The sequence below is a fragment of the Eutrigla gurnardus genome (assembly GCF_963514095.1).
Source record: "Eutrigla gurnardus genome assembly, chromosome: 11".
NCBI lineage: Eukaryota > Metazoa > Chordata > Actinopteri > Perciformes > Triglidae > Eutrigla > Eutrigla gurnardus.
In genome coordinates, this window is record NC_139925.1 from 8706322 (window position 1) to 8721328 (window position 15007).

At 41.4% G+C, this 15007-nt stretch overlaps 1 protein-coding gene across 1 annotated transcript; it reads left to right on the forward strand.

Annotated features, from left to right (window-relative positions):
* Positions 1-115: 115 nt before the first annotated feature.
* bmp5 (bone morphogenetic protein 5) lies at positions 116-9494 on the forward strand. The gene is made up of 7 exons (XM_084020865.1): positions 116-1293; positions 3765-3957; positions 6767-6915; positions 7141-7338; positions 7685-7761; positions 7889-7999; positions 8131-9494. Exons 1-7 carry the CDS (start codon positions 798-800, stop codon positions 8278-8280), a joined length of 1374 nt encoding a protein of 457 aa, XP_083876991.1. The 5' UTR covers positions 116-797; the 3' UTR covers positions 8281-9494.
* Positions 9495-15007: the final 5513 nt, after the last annotated feature.

Below are 15007 nucleotides of genomic sequence, written 5' to 3' on the forward strand. Positions count from 1 at the left end.
CAGTACACAAAAACAACAGGACCGTTGTTGTTGGTGCTGAATGCAGCTGCAGCCTTCTCCCACAAACACGCGGACTTCAATACCTTGAGGTGATTAAAAGGCTCTGTCATTATTCTTTCACTCGTTAAGACGGAGCTCTCGGATTTCAAGTGTCTCCTTTTACACTCCTGCGCCGCCACATTCATCATGGGACCGGGGCTGAAGTTTTATTGCTGCCGGTAGAGGTGGATGCAAAAACAAAAAAGTTGAGTGTGGGATGGACTCAGAGGGCAACTAGCCCCAATTCTCTCAGGGGGAGGGAGAGAAGAAAAAAAAAGAAGAAAAAGAAAAATGCGAGTTGGAGCATGAGCTCCTCTGTTCATTTTTTTGACACAGTTCAACACATTTCATCCACTGGAAACTCCGGGTATCCCTCGACATTATGGGCGTACCTACGGGTCTGTGCATCACAGAGGAGTAAGGTGAGGGACTGGGTCACAGCTCCATAAATACTTGGGGTTGGTGGAGGCTTTGGATGGACCCTGGAGGAGGAAATACTGCTGGAGGAAGCTCGCAAGCGCGGGACAGGAGCGCCGACTTTTCTGCAAGCTGATACCTCATTTGTAGAAGGACTTGACTGGTAAAAGCCTCTTCAGTTACCACCGTCCAAGTTGTGGTGCCTCTGTCTTAATATGGGGAGTCTATGATTCCTCATTAGTAGAGAGATAATTCTATATAAATATATAAATGATTTTATTTTTTTCTCACGGAGTGCGATGTAGCTCAACTTGACATCCCAGAGTGAACTACTAGTCAGGATGACAGCGCTTACGCCTCTGAACCGCGCTGCTCTCGGACTTGCGTGGAGCTGCTTGAGCTTTCTGTCGTGCGCTCATTGCGGGTTAAGTGACAACCATGTGCACTCCAGCTTCATTTACAGGAGGTTGCGCAATCACGAACGCAGGGAGATCCAGAGAGAGATCCTCTCCATCCTGGGCTTGCCCCACCGTCCGAGGCCCTTCTCGCCCGGGAAGCAGGCGTCCTCGGCGCCGCTCTTCATGCTCGACCTGTACAACGCCATGGCCGTGGAGGAGGAGGAGGGGGGCACGCATCTGGGCGCCGGGAAGAGCCTCGCTGCCAAGACTCAGGGCCACTCCAGGAAAGCGTACTACAGCCCCCAGCATGCCGGGTACTCCCGCGTGGCGCAGCCTTACCGCGCGGCCCCTCTGTTAGGCCACAGCCCCGCGCTCACCACAGCGCGCGACACCAACTTTCTCAACGACGCCGACATGGTCATGAGTTTCGTCAATTTAGGTAAGTGGCGTTAAAGTGGGGCTCACGTCGCACCAGGTTGCATTCAATCAGTAGGAATCGAAATTAGAGTACAGGCCAGGTTTGACATTGTTATTTGGAGTGATTTCTGAGTTTTGAAATCACATTTATTTTATATCTTTATTCCTTCAACTGTAAAGGAAATTATGCTTTAATAAGGACTTTCCCTGAGTGTGCTTTATCTCTAATATTTTGCAATTTTCGTCCAATTAATTAATCGTAGACAAGGAGCTAAAATACTGCAGCATTAAAGCCATCATTCATGTAGTTCAACAGTAAAGTAAAGTGTCCATCTTAATTTATTAATAATTATTAGCATGTCTGCTGGGTTGGTATCAGAGCATACTTTTATAAAAGAAAAAGTGTAGATTTAGTTTAAATAACCTGAGCTATGTTGTCCTATAAATAACTATATTAAAATGTACAGTTATGCCCTCCTCTCACTCAGTTTAATTTGTTTCTTTTATGCCTAAATATGTACATTTTCAGACATCAGTTCAGCTCGTTAGACTCTGTGTGAAATATTTAGTATTTAACAGAATTAGGCCCAACATTTTGACCTTTTAGCCAATTTGTGCTGCTTTCTATTAAATGGCAGCTGATCTGTATAATGATTCTGTTTGTTCAGTAGCAGCGACCCTGAACCCAGCAGTTCAGAGGGCCTTATCAGATGACTGTCTGACCTTGAGAAAATTGCCCTAAATGATTTCCTGTTGTTAAAAGCAGAGTGATATTGACTGATGCCTCTATATTTCTTGATTCTACCACAGAAGAGAAAGCAGTAGCTCCAGTCATGTTCGTATTATTTGAGGCATTAATCGCTTTTTAATGAGAATTCAAATATTAAGCATCCCACATGGAATGTTGAAATGAACAACCACAATAAATTATGAGACACTGCAAACCCCCAAATGAAAGATGAAGAAAATCACCATGAAAAATCTTTTAGATCATCCTGGTATTGTAGTGTTAAGGATGTCGGTTTCTTAAATATGAAGCAAAAACATGTACAAGTGAATTTGTCTAGTGTTTCTTGGAAGTATAATCCTTCACCTTGGCCTGAGCCCATCTGTTTCCACTTACCACTATACCAGGGCATGTACACTGTCAGCCTTGAAAGCTCTGCTCTCGTTCTGGGGACTGTCAGTGAAGTGTTCAATGGGGCTCTGTCTTTATTACAGTACACTCAAATAGAGCTCCTGACCTCAACTGTTTTAGAAACGTCTATGTGGCGTTTCATGCAGTTTAATATGCTTACTGTAACCACCTGAACCTTCGGCGCATAAATAGGAATTCAGCCGCTGAAAATCAACAACGCAGAAGTCAAACTGAAACTTGATTGATCTTGTTGACGAAATACGGATACAACAAGCTGAGTCCAATTAATACACAACACATCAAGAATACAAGTGGCTCTACCTGACCATAGAGTGAAGTTATTATTATTTAATCTTTATTTTGAAGTGAAATGCCGTCGGTGGCACCTCTGCTTCAGATTACTGCCTGTGGCTAATATAATGGAACACGCTCAGTGGGTAAAAGTCAGAGCTGACCTCTGACCTGTTTGTGCTAAGTAACCACAGGCGGTCTCTCTCGATAAAATATCAGGGAAATGCACCGCGTGATATCGCTACGGGTGTCAGAAAATCCACTGACCTTTTCCGCTGCGAGGCGGGGGTGTGAGACAGATAGTGGCATCAACGTATCTTTTGTCAGCGTGCTCATAACGTTGATGCACCAAGGACCTTTGATCTTTAAAGGCATTGCATTCAGGTGGCTACAAAAAATAGATGCAACCATTTGAAAAATGCACGCTGCACATATTTATTTGCGTGCAGCAAAAATATAAAATAATCATACAATGTTGCCACGCAAAATATTGCGATACTCTGCTTTATCGATTTTTTTCTTGCTTTCTTGAAAAAATGACGATATCTTATGTTACTCATTATACTAGAAATGTGCATTGTATGAAACCCCGTAGGTCTCATAGCACATTGTATTCAGTGTGAGGTCAGAAATGAGGTCAGAGTAGACGCTCATGACGTTGAGGAATCCTGTCTGGTCCTTTCTCTCACATGAGGAACAGACCAAAGTGTCTTTAATTGAAATCAGCCTGTTTTTCTTAACTGACAGCCCATTCATCATGGCCAGAGAATGCAGTTAGGCACACAGTAGAGGGCCTGTCTGGGAGCTGCTACCTGTATTCAGTTGACTGATTTAATGAACTGGAAAGTGCTTTTGTTGGTAGTCAAAATGTTTGGATTGGACGTGGAATGTAAAAGAAGATGTGATAAATTACTCCTTTTTTTCCCTGTGCGTTAATGCTGACATATACTCTCCTCGGAGCAACGCACGCAGCAGTTTGGGAGTTGAAGTCATATTTTTCTGATCAGCGTGAGCTTGGCCTCCCAGTAAAGGTGAAATTAGTCACAACATATTTTCTTTCCCAGTGGAGAAAGATAAAGATTTTTCTCACCAACGACGACACTACAAGGAGTTCCGTTTCGATCTGACTCAAATCCCTGAAGGAGAGGCGGTGACGGCTGCAGAGTTTCGGATCTACAAGGACCGCAGTCACAGTCGCTATGACAACGTGACCCTGAAGGTGACCATCTACCAAGTCATCAAGGAATATCAAAACAAGTAAGTAAACAACTAAAACCACATATTAAAGGCAGTGGTGGATTCTAGACAAATTTTGAGGTATTTGCACTTTAACATGAGTATTTCCAGTTTCTGCTACTTTATACTTCTACTGGAAATAATTTCCAATACAAATATTGTTTTTTCTTATGGCAGAAGTAGTAGAAGTTACTTACTGTATAGTTTAAAGGTAGGCATTAAGCATAGTATCGCAATATTTTGCGTGGTAATATTGAATCGATAAAAGTGTTGACCTTTTGATATATAAACTAAAAATATTGCAAAAACAAATCAAACCTTATGGTGGCAGTTGCTTTTTTCAGTCTATTAGATGGTGCTGAATGTTTTCTGGTGTGATCATGGGTAAAGGAAGGCAGGAAGTTGAGTGTTGGTCAGTCTGTCTGCTTGATTGACAAACCCATGTTTTGCTGCGATTAAAATGATTGAAGTGAGATGAAGGGAATGAAAACTTTTCAGAGCAAACAGATGTTGACAAACTGCTAATTTGTTTTGTTTAAAAAGGTAGCAAATCTCAATATATGTTATTTTCTTGCAATTAGAACATATTGTGACATCAGGATCACGATAATATCGTAGTTGGGGGTGATTTTACATACAAAACATATGACTTGATCTTTAAAATGATGCATTAGATTAAACTGCCAACAACATTTAAAGTAATTAAATTACCTCCACCAGCTAAAACACTAAAATGCTGCCTTCTATTCAGACATTTTAGTCCAGTAACACTCTGACAGGGGCCAGGGGAGTACTTTCACCCCACTTATCTTATTTCACAGTTAAAAAGGCACATATTCCAACAGCTACTGTCTTGCACAGTTAAAACTTTCCACTCGCACAGTATCTCCAACTCTGTTCTCCTTCATCCGCACCACGTCTGCCTTACAAATATAGTCCTCGGATAAAGAGAAGTCCATTAGCAAGTCGGCCACTTATGAGGCTCGGAAGGTCCATCAGTTATCACTCGTCTTGTGTTGCCTGCCAAAGCCGGCCGCTTCCCAGATGAAGCCATGAGGGCCCACAATAGGGGGGAAGGGGCTCCCTCGGGTGCTCCTGTGGTCACTGTTATGCCCACCACCTGCCTGTCTTAACAATATTCCGGAAGTTCAAACCATGACATAGCTGAATACACAAGGGTGCACTTAAAAGTGGGCCCACATTCGCTTGCCAAAAATGTGTGTGGGTGATTGAAGGGGAGATATGGCCCTCCTGGGCTTTGAAAAGGCCCAAGTCAATGGACTCTGCCATCTTAAAGAGAAAGGCTGCTCAGTCTAAGTTTTCACACACGCTTTCATGGGGAACTGTGTCGGAGTTAGCAATCACACACAAGAAGATCTATTTCCCAGTGCAACAGATCTCTGAAACAATACTGTGATTTTAATGCTGAAGTGTTAACTCGTTTTAGAAAACAATAACATGATATTATGGGAGTATTATGAGCCATTTCATTCATGTTTTTCTACACACGGTCACTGCCAATGGTTTTCAGTTGGTTGTTTCTAAATAAAATCACTTGTGCATCTATATTTAATGGGATTAAATAGCTAATTAAAATATAGTTTTTTTTTATTTTTGTTGGGGCATCTCAAGGGTTTAAGACAGCGACCACAGACATTATTAACAATGTCCACAGTTCAAGTCCAGCCAAGGACCCTCTCCCCTCACTTACCGTCAACAGTCCTGAAAAAATAACTTTGTTAGGGTTAAGTAAAGTTTGCATTCTGCTCACGACTCGTGGGAGACGTGAACTTGAGACGCCGGTGTTTTCTAAACCAACAGTTTAGTTCTGTTTACATTCGCTCTTTTTCACCCAAACACAACGTGTGTACAGCTGATGTTGTTGCGTGACGACGTTGAATGCGTTTTTCTTACACTTTAAAACATTTGCAGAGCGTATTTTTGTTAGAATGTGAAACCGACGGTGTTTACATCCATGTTTGCTTGCTAGCGATTCTCTTCACTGACGTTGCGGGGGCAAAAAAACAACAAAAAAATGGGTTTTATTGCCCCTGGCGATCGAGGGAACCAGCGTACTTGAGCGCATGAACAAAAGAAGCTGAACAGGCGCCGCCTGATCAGATCTGTCACTTGAAAGGAACCCAATGCAAATTGCGAAGCACGTTTTTTGTTGTTCGTTTTGCAACATCGGGTTGATTGTTGCCGCATGTTAAAAATATGCACAGGCTGATATACATGATTCACAACTCCTGAAATGTTTTGCCCATCGAATAGTGGAAATCTTGGCGTGCGTTTAAACCGCACAACTCTGCAGTTTATTACAAGTCAGATCCCCCAACAATAGGCTGCTTTTTCTTTTTATCTTCAGTGCAAATGACCAAATTACTCTTCCACACCAAATCACCAGTTTTTAATAACGAAGGCCTTTCATAAAGAGGAATGTTTGCTTTCAAAAGGAAGAAGAGAGAAATCATAAAAACTTTAATAAAAGCCACTCGGATATTTGGCTTTTAATGCACTTAAAGAAGCATATGGTTTCCTTTTTGTGTCCCATTAAAGCTATGCAACATTATGGTGCACAAGCAGCTTGTATTTGTTCTACTGCAGCAGTAAAGGGAACACATTCAGTTCACCGACACCTCTCTGAAAGTAAATATTGAAAATCAACACACCATATAAGGTTTTCAATGGATTACGATATAATTTGAATAATATGGAGACATACTGTGTGTACCGTATACCGTGTACCGGCCCGTTTGAGTGTGCATCATTTTGACTGCGGCTGATTCAAAGCAAATGTCGGTTTCATTGTTTCTTCTCGTACCTCCAGCGATGCGGAGACGTTCCTGCTCGACTCCAAAAGGGTCCAGGCGTCCGACGGAGGCTGGTTAGTGTTCGACATCACGACCACCAGCAACCACTGGGTGATGAACCCGCAGCAGAACCTGGGCCTGCAGCTCTGTGTGGAAACTGTAGATGGCAAGTGAAGTTCAGTTTTTATTATTATGAATTTCTTCTTGGAGCACACTCTTGGAATCGAGAAAAGGCCACAGAAGTTCAGGACGTTTCAGACAATCCACACGTCTGCATTTGACTAAATTATTAATAGTATTCGCAGAGATGCTGGTCATAGAATGACAGAAAATCCTATTTCCTTTTGTTTTGTTTTGAAAGTTTGTTTTTTACCTTTTCCGCTTGTTAAAGGCCGAAGTATTAACATCAAATCTGCTGGAATCATTGGGAGGAATGGGCCCCAGTCCAAACAGCCTTTCCTGGTTGCCTTCTTCAAGGCCAGCGGGGTGTTGCTTCGCTCTGTCAGAGCTGCTGGTGGGAAGAAAAAGAACCACAATCGCAATAAATCTGCTAATCAACAAGAATCATCCAGGGCCCCAAAAACTGGAGGTATGTGCACTTTTATGATGCAGTGAAGATGCTACGATCATTTACTTTTTTTCCTACACACATCAGATGTTTTAATTTAGACGTCTTTCTGCCGATGTGGCCGTCGTTCAGACAGACCAACTTAATTTACAGCAGGAACATATCCCGAAGATTGCCGGCCAGATGTGGGAAAGAAAACACAATATATTTCTAATTTATCACAATTCGAGTGATTAGCAGAGCCCCACTGTAGGATGCTGCTATGGACTCCCAAAAGTCTGTATTTATGGACTGCATAGATGTATTTGTAGCACATTTGTTGAAAAGCTTAAGCCGTTTTATTTATTTATTTATTTATTGTTTTCAGATTACAACACCAGTGAACAGAAGCAAGCCTGCAAGAAGCACGAACTTTACGTCAGTTTCCGGGATTTAGGCTGGCAGGTAAGACAAACTTATTTCCCGTCACAGAAACATTTAGAAAACAGTAGTAAGACAATGAACAATACATTTTGATTGAGATTATAAAGTGTCATAAATAAAGGAAGCTTGTGTTTTTGGGGGGGTTAAGGATTGGATCATCGCACCTGAGGGCTATGCTGCGTTTTACTGCGATGGGGAATGCTCATTTCCACTCAACGCACACATGAATGCAACAAATCACGCAATTGTTCAAACCCTGGTGAGTATTCTTTAGAGTGCGTTGCAATAAAAATCACCTTATAAGCTCCCATAATGTTCCCAGCAGGTGTGATTCATTTGAAACTCGCTGCCTCTTTTAAACACTCACTCACGTTCTGCTCTCATTTATAGGTCCATTTAATGTTTCCTGACAATGTGCCAAAGCCGTGCTGCGCTCCGACGAAGCTCAACGCAATATCGGTGCTTTACTTTGATGACAGCTCCAACGTCATCCTCAAGAAATATAGAAACATGGTAGTCAGGTCTTGTGGTTGCCATTAGCGGCCGGCGAACTTTAATTTATGCTATCTGGTATGGGAATCGCTGGAAAACACATCTGCAGGTGTGATGTGATGTACAGTATTATGTATATAAAGTTTTATTACCTAATTTATTTCCTCTCTCTTTTTTTTAAATAGCACTGAATATTGTGATATTTAAATGATTAGGATAAAAATGTTGATTTTTATTTACACGTCAGTTATCAGTTAACTTGTGTGTCCGTTGGCATATACTCCCTCTTAGTTACGTCTGTGTGATAACTTTTATGAGTTCACTGGAGTCACCGCGATGCAAAAGATCGCTTCCCCTTCTGCCTGTTTTTCCCTTTTTACAATACGCTTGTGCTAGAAATACTCAAATTATACACGGATGTCAGTGTATGATGTGTTTATCTCCATTATGGACCCACATTTAGGCATTGGACGAGATGAAAACTTCACTATCCCCGCTAAAATAATTGAAATTCACGATATTATCCCGGTAATCATCACAGTATCAAATCAAATGATCTTAAATAAGATCATCATAAATCAAAGGCCTTCCTGCATAATGTGCATAATTACATTTTAAAAATGTATTTTGAATCCTGTTTTTTTAAATGGAGCTCTATTTTTTATAGATAATAAAATACAATAAAATATTTTTAATTTATTTTATGGTAAAAAATACAGCTTTTTCATATTCACGATGATTCCAATAATTGAAATTCACCATGATCTTTCTCTTTATCACCATCCATGATAAAATCCTACTTCTCTACCCGCAGTTATAAAAGACACGTGGAGAATAATGCAACATCACAAGTTAATTTGACAAGGGAGACCGCAAGACGATATCATTACCGCTAATATCCCAACTTCAACAGGCGGTTGGAAATATTGTAAATCAAATTGAATCACTGGGAAATAAAAATAGCGAGTGTTCTCTAATGTAAACCAAACTGCCCAAAGCTATTTCCAAGCTGCCACTGTCTTTCAGCACTGATACGGTTTCACCTCCTTTCAAGCCAGCTTTTTACTTTGTTGTTGTTTTTCACAAGTGTTCTCAGACAGCGATGTCAGTCTGGAATTACCCGCTCATAACGTCGAGAGTTCACTTGTGACAATTTTGAAACAATGTTTATGGAAATTTCTTCCATAAACACTGTTTCCTCCTATGTTTGGGGAAAGTATATCAATGTAGATTGTTGTGTATTTTAATAAATGTACCACTTGAAAAACTCTCATCTTTTGCTTTGCCTTTCCTTGACCTCACAGCTTTTCTCGCTCCATATATCACTCTAAACTATATGCAAAAATGCAGTGAATCTTGGGGATTTTTTACCCCCTCCCCCTCCAGCTGCAAGTCCTCCACCCTTTTCAAAGTCTAGTCATCCTTTTGTATTTCTGTATGGAGCTCTGCGGATGTTTTACACGCTTGTTGCCGGACTACCGTCGCAGATTTATAAATGTTTGACAAGTGCGATATAAACTAGGGGTCCACCCAAGGAGCCTGTCGACGGGCTCTCGGGGGCCGGGAATACTGGAGGGACACTGCTGCGACCTGCAAGGGCGATTATCATGAGGCAGAGTATATCATTTCGTAAGCAATCCCGATTACGGGGAGAGATACCATCCATCATATGATTTGTGTGATGAATATGACGCACACCGCTTGCTCGCCTACGTTCTCACTCATATTTTGGATGTTGCCATCGCCTCGGAGCTAAGATTCACCCCCGGAAACGAAGCAGGGACCGTAAACTAAACTTGAGTTTGCTGCATTTCCTCCTCCTTCAGGATAAGCAGAACTTCCAGAAAAAATGCGAGCAGACGTGCCATTTACAGAGAAACACTCAGGGATTTTCAATGGTCTCGGCAATCTAGGGATTAGGTTAAGGATTAATATTTGTTTACACAACTGTGTTGACCTTCACTGAACACAGGATATGTACTGTTGCACTTATTTCACCCCCTCTACCCTCCCACTTCTATAACATTTTCTTTTTTTCTCTGACATGGCAGAACATTGAGTGACTGTATTTCACTTAATTAAAAGCAGTGGCTGGCTTGCCCAGATGTTATGTGCGCTCCATCTAAAAGGAGTGTTGACATTCAGTGAATAGAGGAGGCCACCTGCTAACTTAACTCTTGGCTTGAGGGGTGATTTGCATTCCTGCGGCCTGTTGCCTGGCATGATTACTCCTCGCACTTCACAATCCCATCTACTGTTTTAATAGCGTGGATTCTTTCCAATATGGCTACATTTCTTCCTTTTCTGTAGCGCGGAAGCTGCTATGAATGAGCTCCTATTTAAGTTCTCTCCGAAACGACACGGCCTTCACGACATCGAGCCTGACCACATGAAAGGAAAGGGGCTAACAATTGCCATACTCAGGGGCCGATTAATATAGCGACCCCCTTCTCCTCTGAGAGCAGCGCGGTCAAAAACAGGCTGCAGTGAGTCAGAGGTGCTTTGACATTCATCACATCAGCACTTCTGAAAAACATGCTGGAGAAAAAGGTCACGACCCATCACAGTTTACGTATCACCAAGTGTTTCTTGTGAATTATTCATGAATCACGCTCTCAGGCTCGTAGCGTCTGTCACAACATACCGCTGGCTTTACCTAAACACGCTTACAGTGTGTTTCCAGTGCTGATATTAAGACTCTTCTCCACCGCATACATGTTTATTCTCTTCACCTGATCGAGAAAACAGACGCGTCCACGCGAGCGGCTGTTAAGAACATGTTCTTTTGTTCAGCAAATTTGATATATTTAGTGAGGTGAGATCATCTTGAAGCTCTTAGCAGGCCGAAAGCTGGCGCTCTCTCAAGTCGCAAAATGCTTGATGATCCAGGTCATTTAAAAAAATAATAGAATCTCAACTAAACCATCACTAGCAGGGAATGTGCTGACAAATATTGCGAAACAAAAAAGGCGATGTAACAAGCCGCCGTTCTTGTCAGACCACCGGCGGAGGAGTTCGTGCTGGAAGCGTCTCAGAGATGTCCTCGCTGATTAAATCACAAAGGCTGGAATATTTTTAAGCCTCTTTTCTTTTTCCAGAAATGAATGAAGCCCAGTTTTAGTGGAGCGATGGCTCACTCACACATATTAAATAAGTCTGTAAACTTCTGATTTTCAAAATCATTTGCAGCGGTTTCTAAGTATGTCAAAGTGAAACAAAACAGCAGGAATACCGAGAATAAATCAAACTTCTTATTTTCAACACTGAATGTTTCTATCGTCAATGGCTCCTTATAACATCTTTCATTCTCCTCAGCCTTGTAGACCACTTCCCATAATGATTTATTTATAGCGTATTGAAAGTAGTTTCAGTAGTTATTCATTTTTGTAAATTGTATTTGAATGAAAATCAAACGGTCCATGACAGAAACGTCAGATTTTACACAAACATACTCATAAACTGTGAAACTAAACATTTGCTCACAGTCTTAATGGAGATTAACATGCCAGTAACTCTACACACTTCTAGTTAATTGTTTTATTTGTGACTTTGTCCGTCATTCATGGGCTTGATTAGCAGAAAAGTCGGCTCTAATGCCGGCAGGTCAGATGATTGACATGATGCTTATTTTTAACCGCATTTTGGTCAATCTAATCAGAGCACAAAACATAATAGTTATCGTTCATTTGATTTAGTAATTCCATGTTTCATTGATTCCCCTCCGAGGTCTTTTTCTTTCCGAGGCTCAGCGTTTGTTTTGAAAGTGTCACCTTGCAGTCCGTCCACAAGGCAAGTGAAACTGTATCTAATAAAAATGTTGTGCAGTTTACCTAATTCATCTCCCCACATATGGTTCTCCTTATTTGTATTCGGTGGGTGGGCTACGACTTCCACACAGCTCAATCAGTCCCTCTTGGAACGGGGAGACCATATGGGTCGCATTTTTACATGTTGTTTGGTATGACAAGGCAGCAGCCGGACCAGCGAGGAATGTGGCCCGACAGAAGGCCACGCAGAAACGCCGCTATGTTTGCTTGTTATTCACATATGCACATTAGCTTCCCCGGACGGAGAAACGAGGGTTTTGGGTTCTCAAAGTCACAACAGGCCGCTTGTGAAGTCAACTGTCACTTCCCATTAGCACTAGAGGTGGCACCTGTGCATTTAAACCGTGACTTTACTTTGAAGTCCTGTGTTTTTAGTCTGGATTGAAGTAATAAATCAACTAGAATCACACATTTAAACCCTCTGCTTACTTCACACAACTCTATAAAATGAATTCACACACAGTTGTTTTAAAAGGAAGTCTCTTTCCGTTTTCCTTTTTACTATTGCATGCGGCATTTATGACACATATTTTCCACGATAATCCAGAAAAAACGTGAGTCTTCTAACTTCTAAGTTTTTTGTGGGTTTGGTCTCAGCAGGAATAAAAGCCAATGTCTGCTCTCTTTCAGTTATGTCCGCCTGTCACCCATCTATTGTACAATTTATGTCAGAGACCACATAAAATGAAATAAAGGCTTAAAGGAAAAATACAAATCAAAGGAGATGCACAGGATATAAACCTGTTGCCGAGGCCAAGGATGTCTCTATCCTGAACTAATCGTGCTGATTTACTGTACAGCCCAGCTCTCAAACTAATGTTTAAAATGCTGCCAAACAGGGTCCATGAGAAGAACCTGGGCGCAATTACGAACTAAGAAAATAAATAAAAAAAAACACAAGCAAGAAAGAAAAACATCCCAAATCACTCTACAAAGGTAAACCCTTTCTATTGAAACCTGCTGTCCAGGTCTTTAAATTTAAGGAGTCAGTTAAGCATCATCCCGAGCCAAGACGATTAAAGCTACGTAGAATTTATACTGTAGAATGGAGGCTCTATTTGCTCAGCAGAACTGCAACTGCTATTATGTCTGCAGCTTATTACGGAAAGACAATGTGCACATCTTTCACAATGAGATCAAAAGTCCTCTTGGTTGGTGATTGAAAGCCTCATACATCAAGCATGTCCAAACGTAATGAACAACAAAGACTTTATTTACGCTTTTACGATATTTGGCACAAATTTGAAGGTTATTTCTCAAGTATTTTCCATTAACTGTTGTCGGCCATACTCAGCTCTTACAGTGCAGGTATGGCTTCAACATAGTGTTAAACAATCCTCAGCTCGAGGCCGAGACGCTTGCGGCTTGTGACTGTCGTCGTCTCACACCACAACAGGAATAATGAACCAAACATGCTGCCGTATCCGTTTAGAAAGCAAATAGAGATGTCAACAGCCACCACTTAACCCCGTTCATGTGGATTCTGGCTGTTGTAAACGTCGCTGTGAAATTCAATTTCTCCCACCAAGGCTATAGCGATACGTTGAAGGAAATCTCGATACTTTATGATCCAGTCGGAGCAGCAATCCAGCCATGAAGTCCTCTGTGGTACGATATAAAATCTGCACGATAAATATCTGGCCGCTTAGAAACATCCGCTTGAATGCATCTTTGACCAAGTGGTGTGATTTGTTTTTGACTTTGTGAAGGAAAAATAATTAAGATTGTAGCAGAATAAGACAAAATTGCAGCCAATTGATTATTCTGGGGGGTGTTGTGCTTTTTTGTGGGGGTTTTCACTCCTTATCAAATCTAATGTTCATCATTCTGAACAGGCGGCTGCCACAGCGATGTTTTTCAAATGTATTCAACATGTACAGAGCCAGAGGAATTGCATTTTTATACATCAATGCTCAACAGTCGTGATCAAATGTGGACACAACACACAGGTCAGTGGCTTTTGTGAGTGAAAGCCACAGGGCGCTCTGTGGTGTGATTACAGTGAGGATAATCTTTAACACACATGCTGTCTCTAAGGGGAGCTGTGGAAAGTTGGCTCGGAGCAGCCAGCCTTCCTGAAGAAACTGTAAGGTAGGCTGCTATTTTTATCAAGGCTTTACATTTTTATTCAAAAAAAAAAAGTGTTTGTGGTCAGTTTTTTTTTCTTCTTCTCGGTACATAGTTGAATATAATGGAAATAAGACGGGGGTGGTGATGCCTTTCCTTCCACAAGAGCGAGATTATTTATATATACGTCCATTCTTTTTCATGCTCTTTTTTGTACAGTGCGTCTTATACACAATTCAGTTTCAATTACACACCATAAAGTGGTCTCTTTCTGTGGGACGGGGTGTAATTATTCTAACTATATAGCCAACAAACCCTTCCATCTTCTCCGGGTAAGAAAGACTATGTCATCATGATTATTGCTTTCAGGGTGATGATCATGTGCTAGCCGTTCGGCATCGGGACTCTCTTGTTAAAGTTCAGTTACATCCGTGGTGTAAAATTGAAGACGGGTGGACGATGAAAATTGATTTAATCTGGTTCCTGTTTTCCTTCTCCCACTTTGTTTTCAGTATATATCCGAGAGCTTAAAGCCTCTTTCGTGCCCAGCTGAAACCTGTACTCCATAAAGTGCTGCTTTTCACATCTGTTTCTTTCTTAGGACAGAAAAAAAGAGAGAATAGTGCCTTTCTTTTTATACACAACGTTTTCAGCTCAGAAACATGTTGTGACATTTGCCCCGTTTGATTTTTATTTAATATTTTGAGGCATTCATCATGTGCTTGGTCTCCAAAATCCTCATGGGTAGAATATATTGTCCTCAGGAGACAGCTTAAAAACCAGCGCGGAGACATTCTTTTTCCTGCCAAGGCGTATCTGTTTGCCTAATCTAACGTAAAGAGAAGCACCCCTTTACAGAGTTTAACCGCGCAGGAAACATC

Excerpts from the sequence above, each read along its gene's own strand:
- bmp5 (XM_084020865.1), top strand. The coding sequence starts at position 798 with ATGACAGCGCTTACGCCTCTGAACCGCGCTGCTCTCGGACTTGCGTGG. Across the intron at positions 7,762-7,888 it reads TCCGGGATTTAGGCTGGCAG|GATTGGATCATCGCACCTGA; the intron begins GTAAGACAAACT and ends GGGGGGGTTAAG. Across the intron at positions 8,000-8,130 it reads ACGCAATTGTTCAAACCCTG|GTCCATTTAATGTTTCCTGA; the intron begins GTGAGTATTCTT and ends TCTCATTTATAG.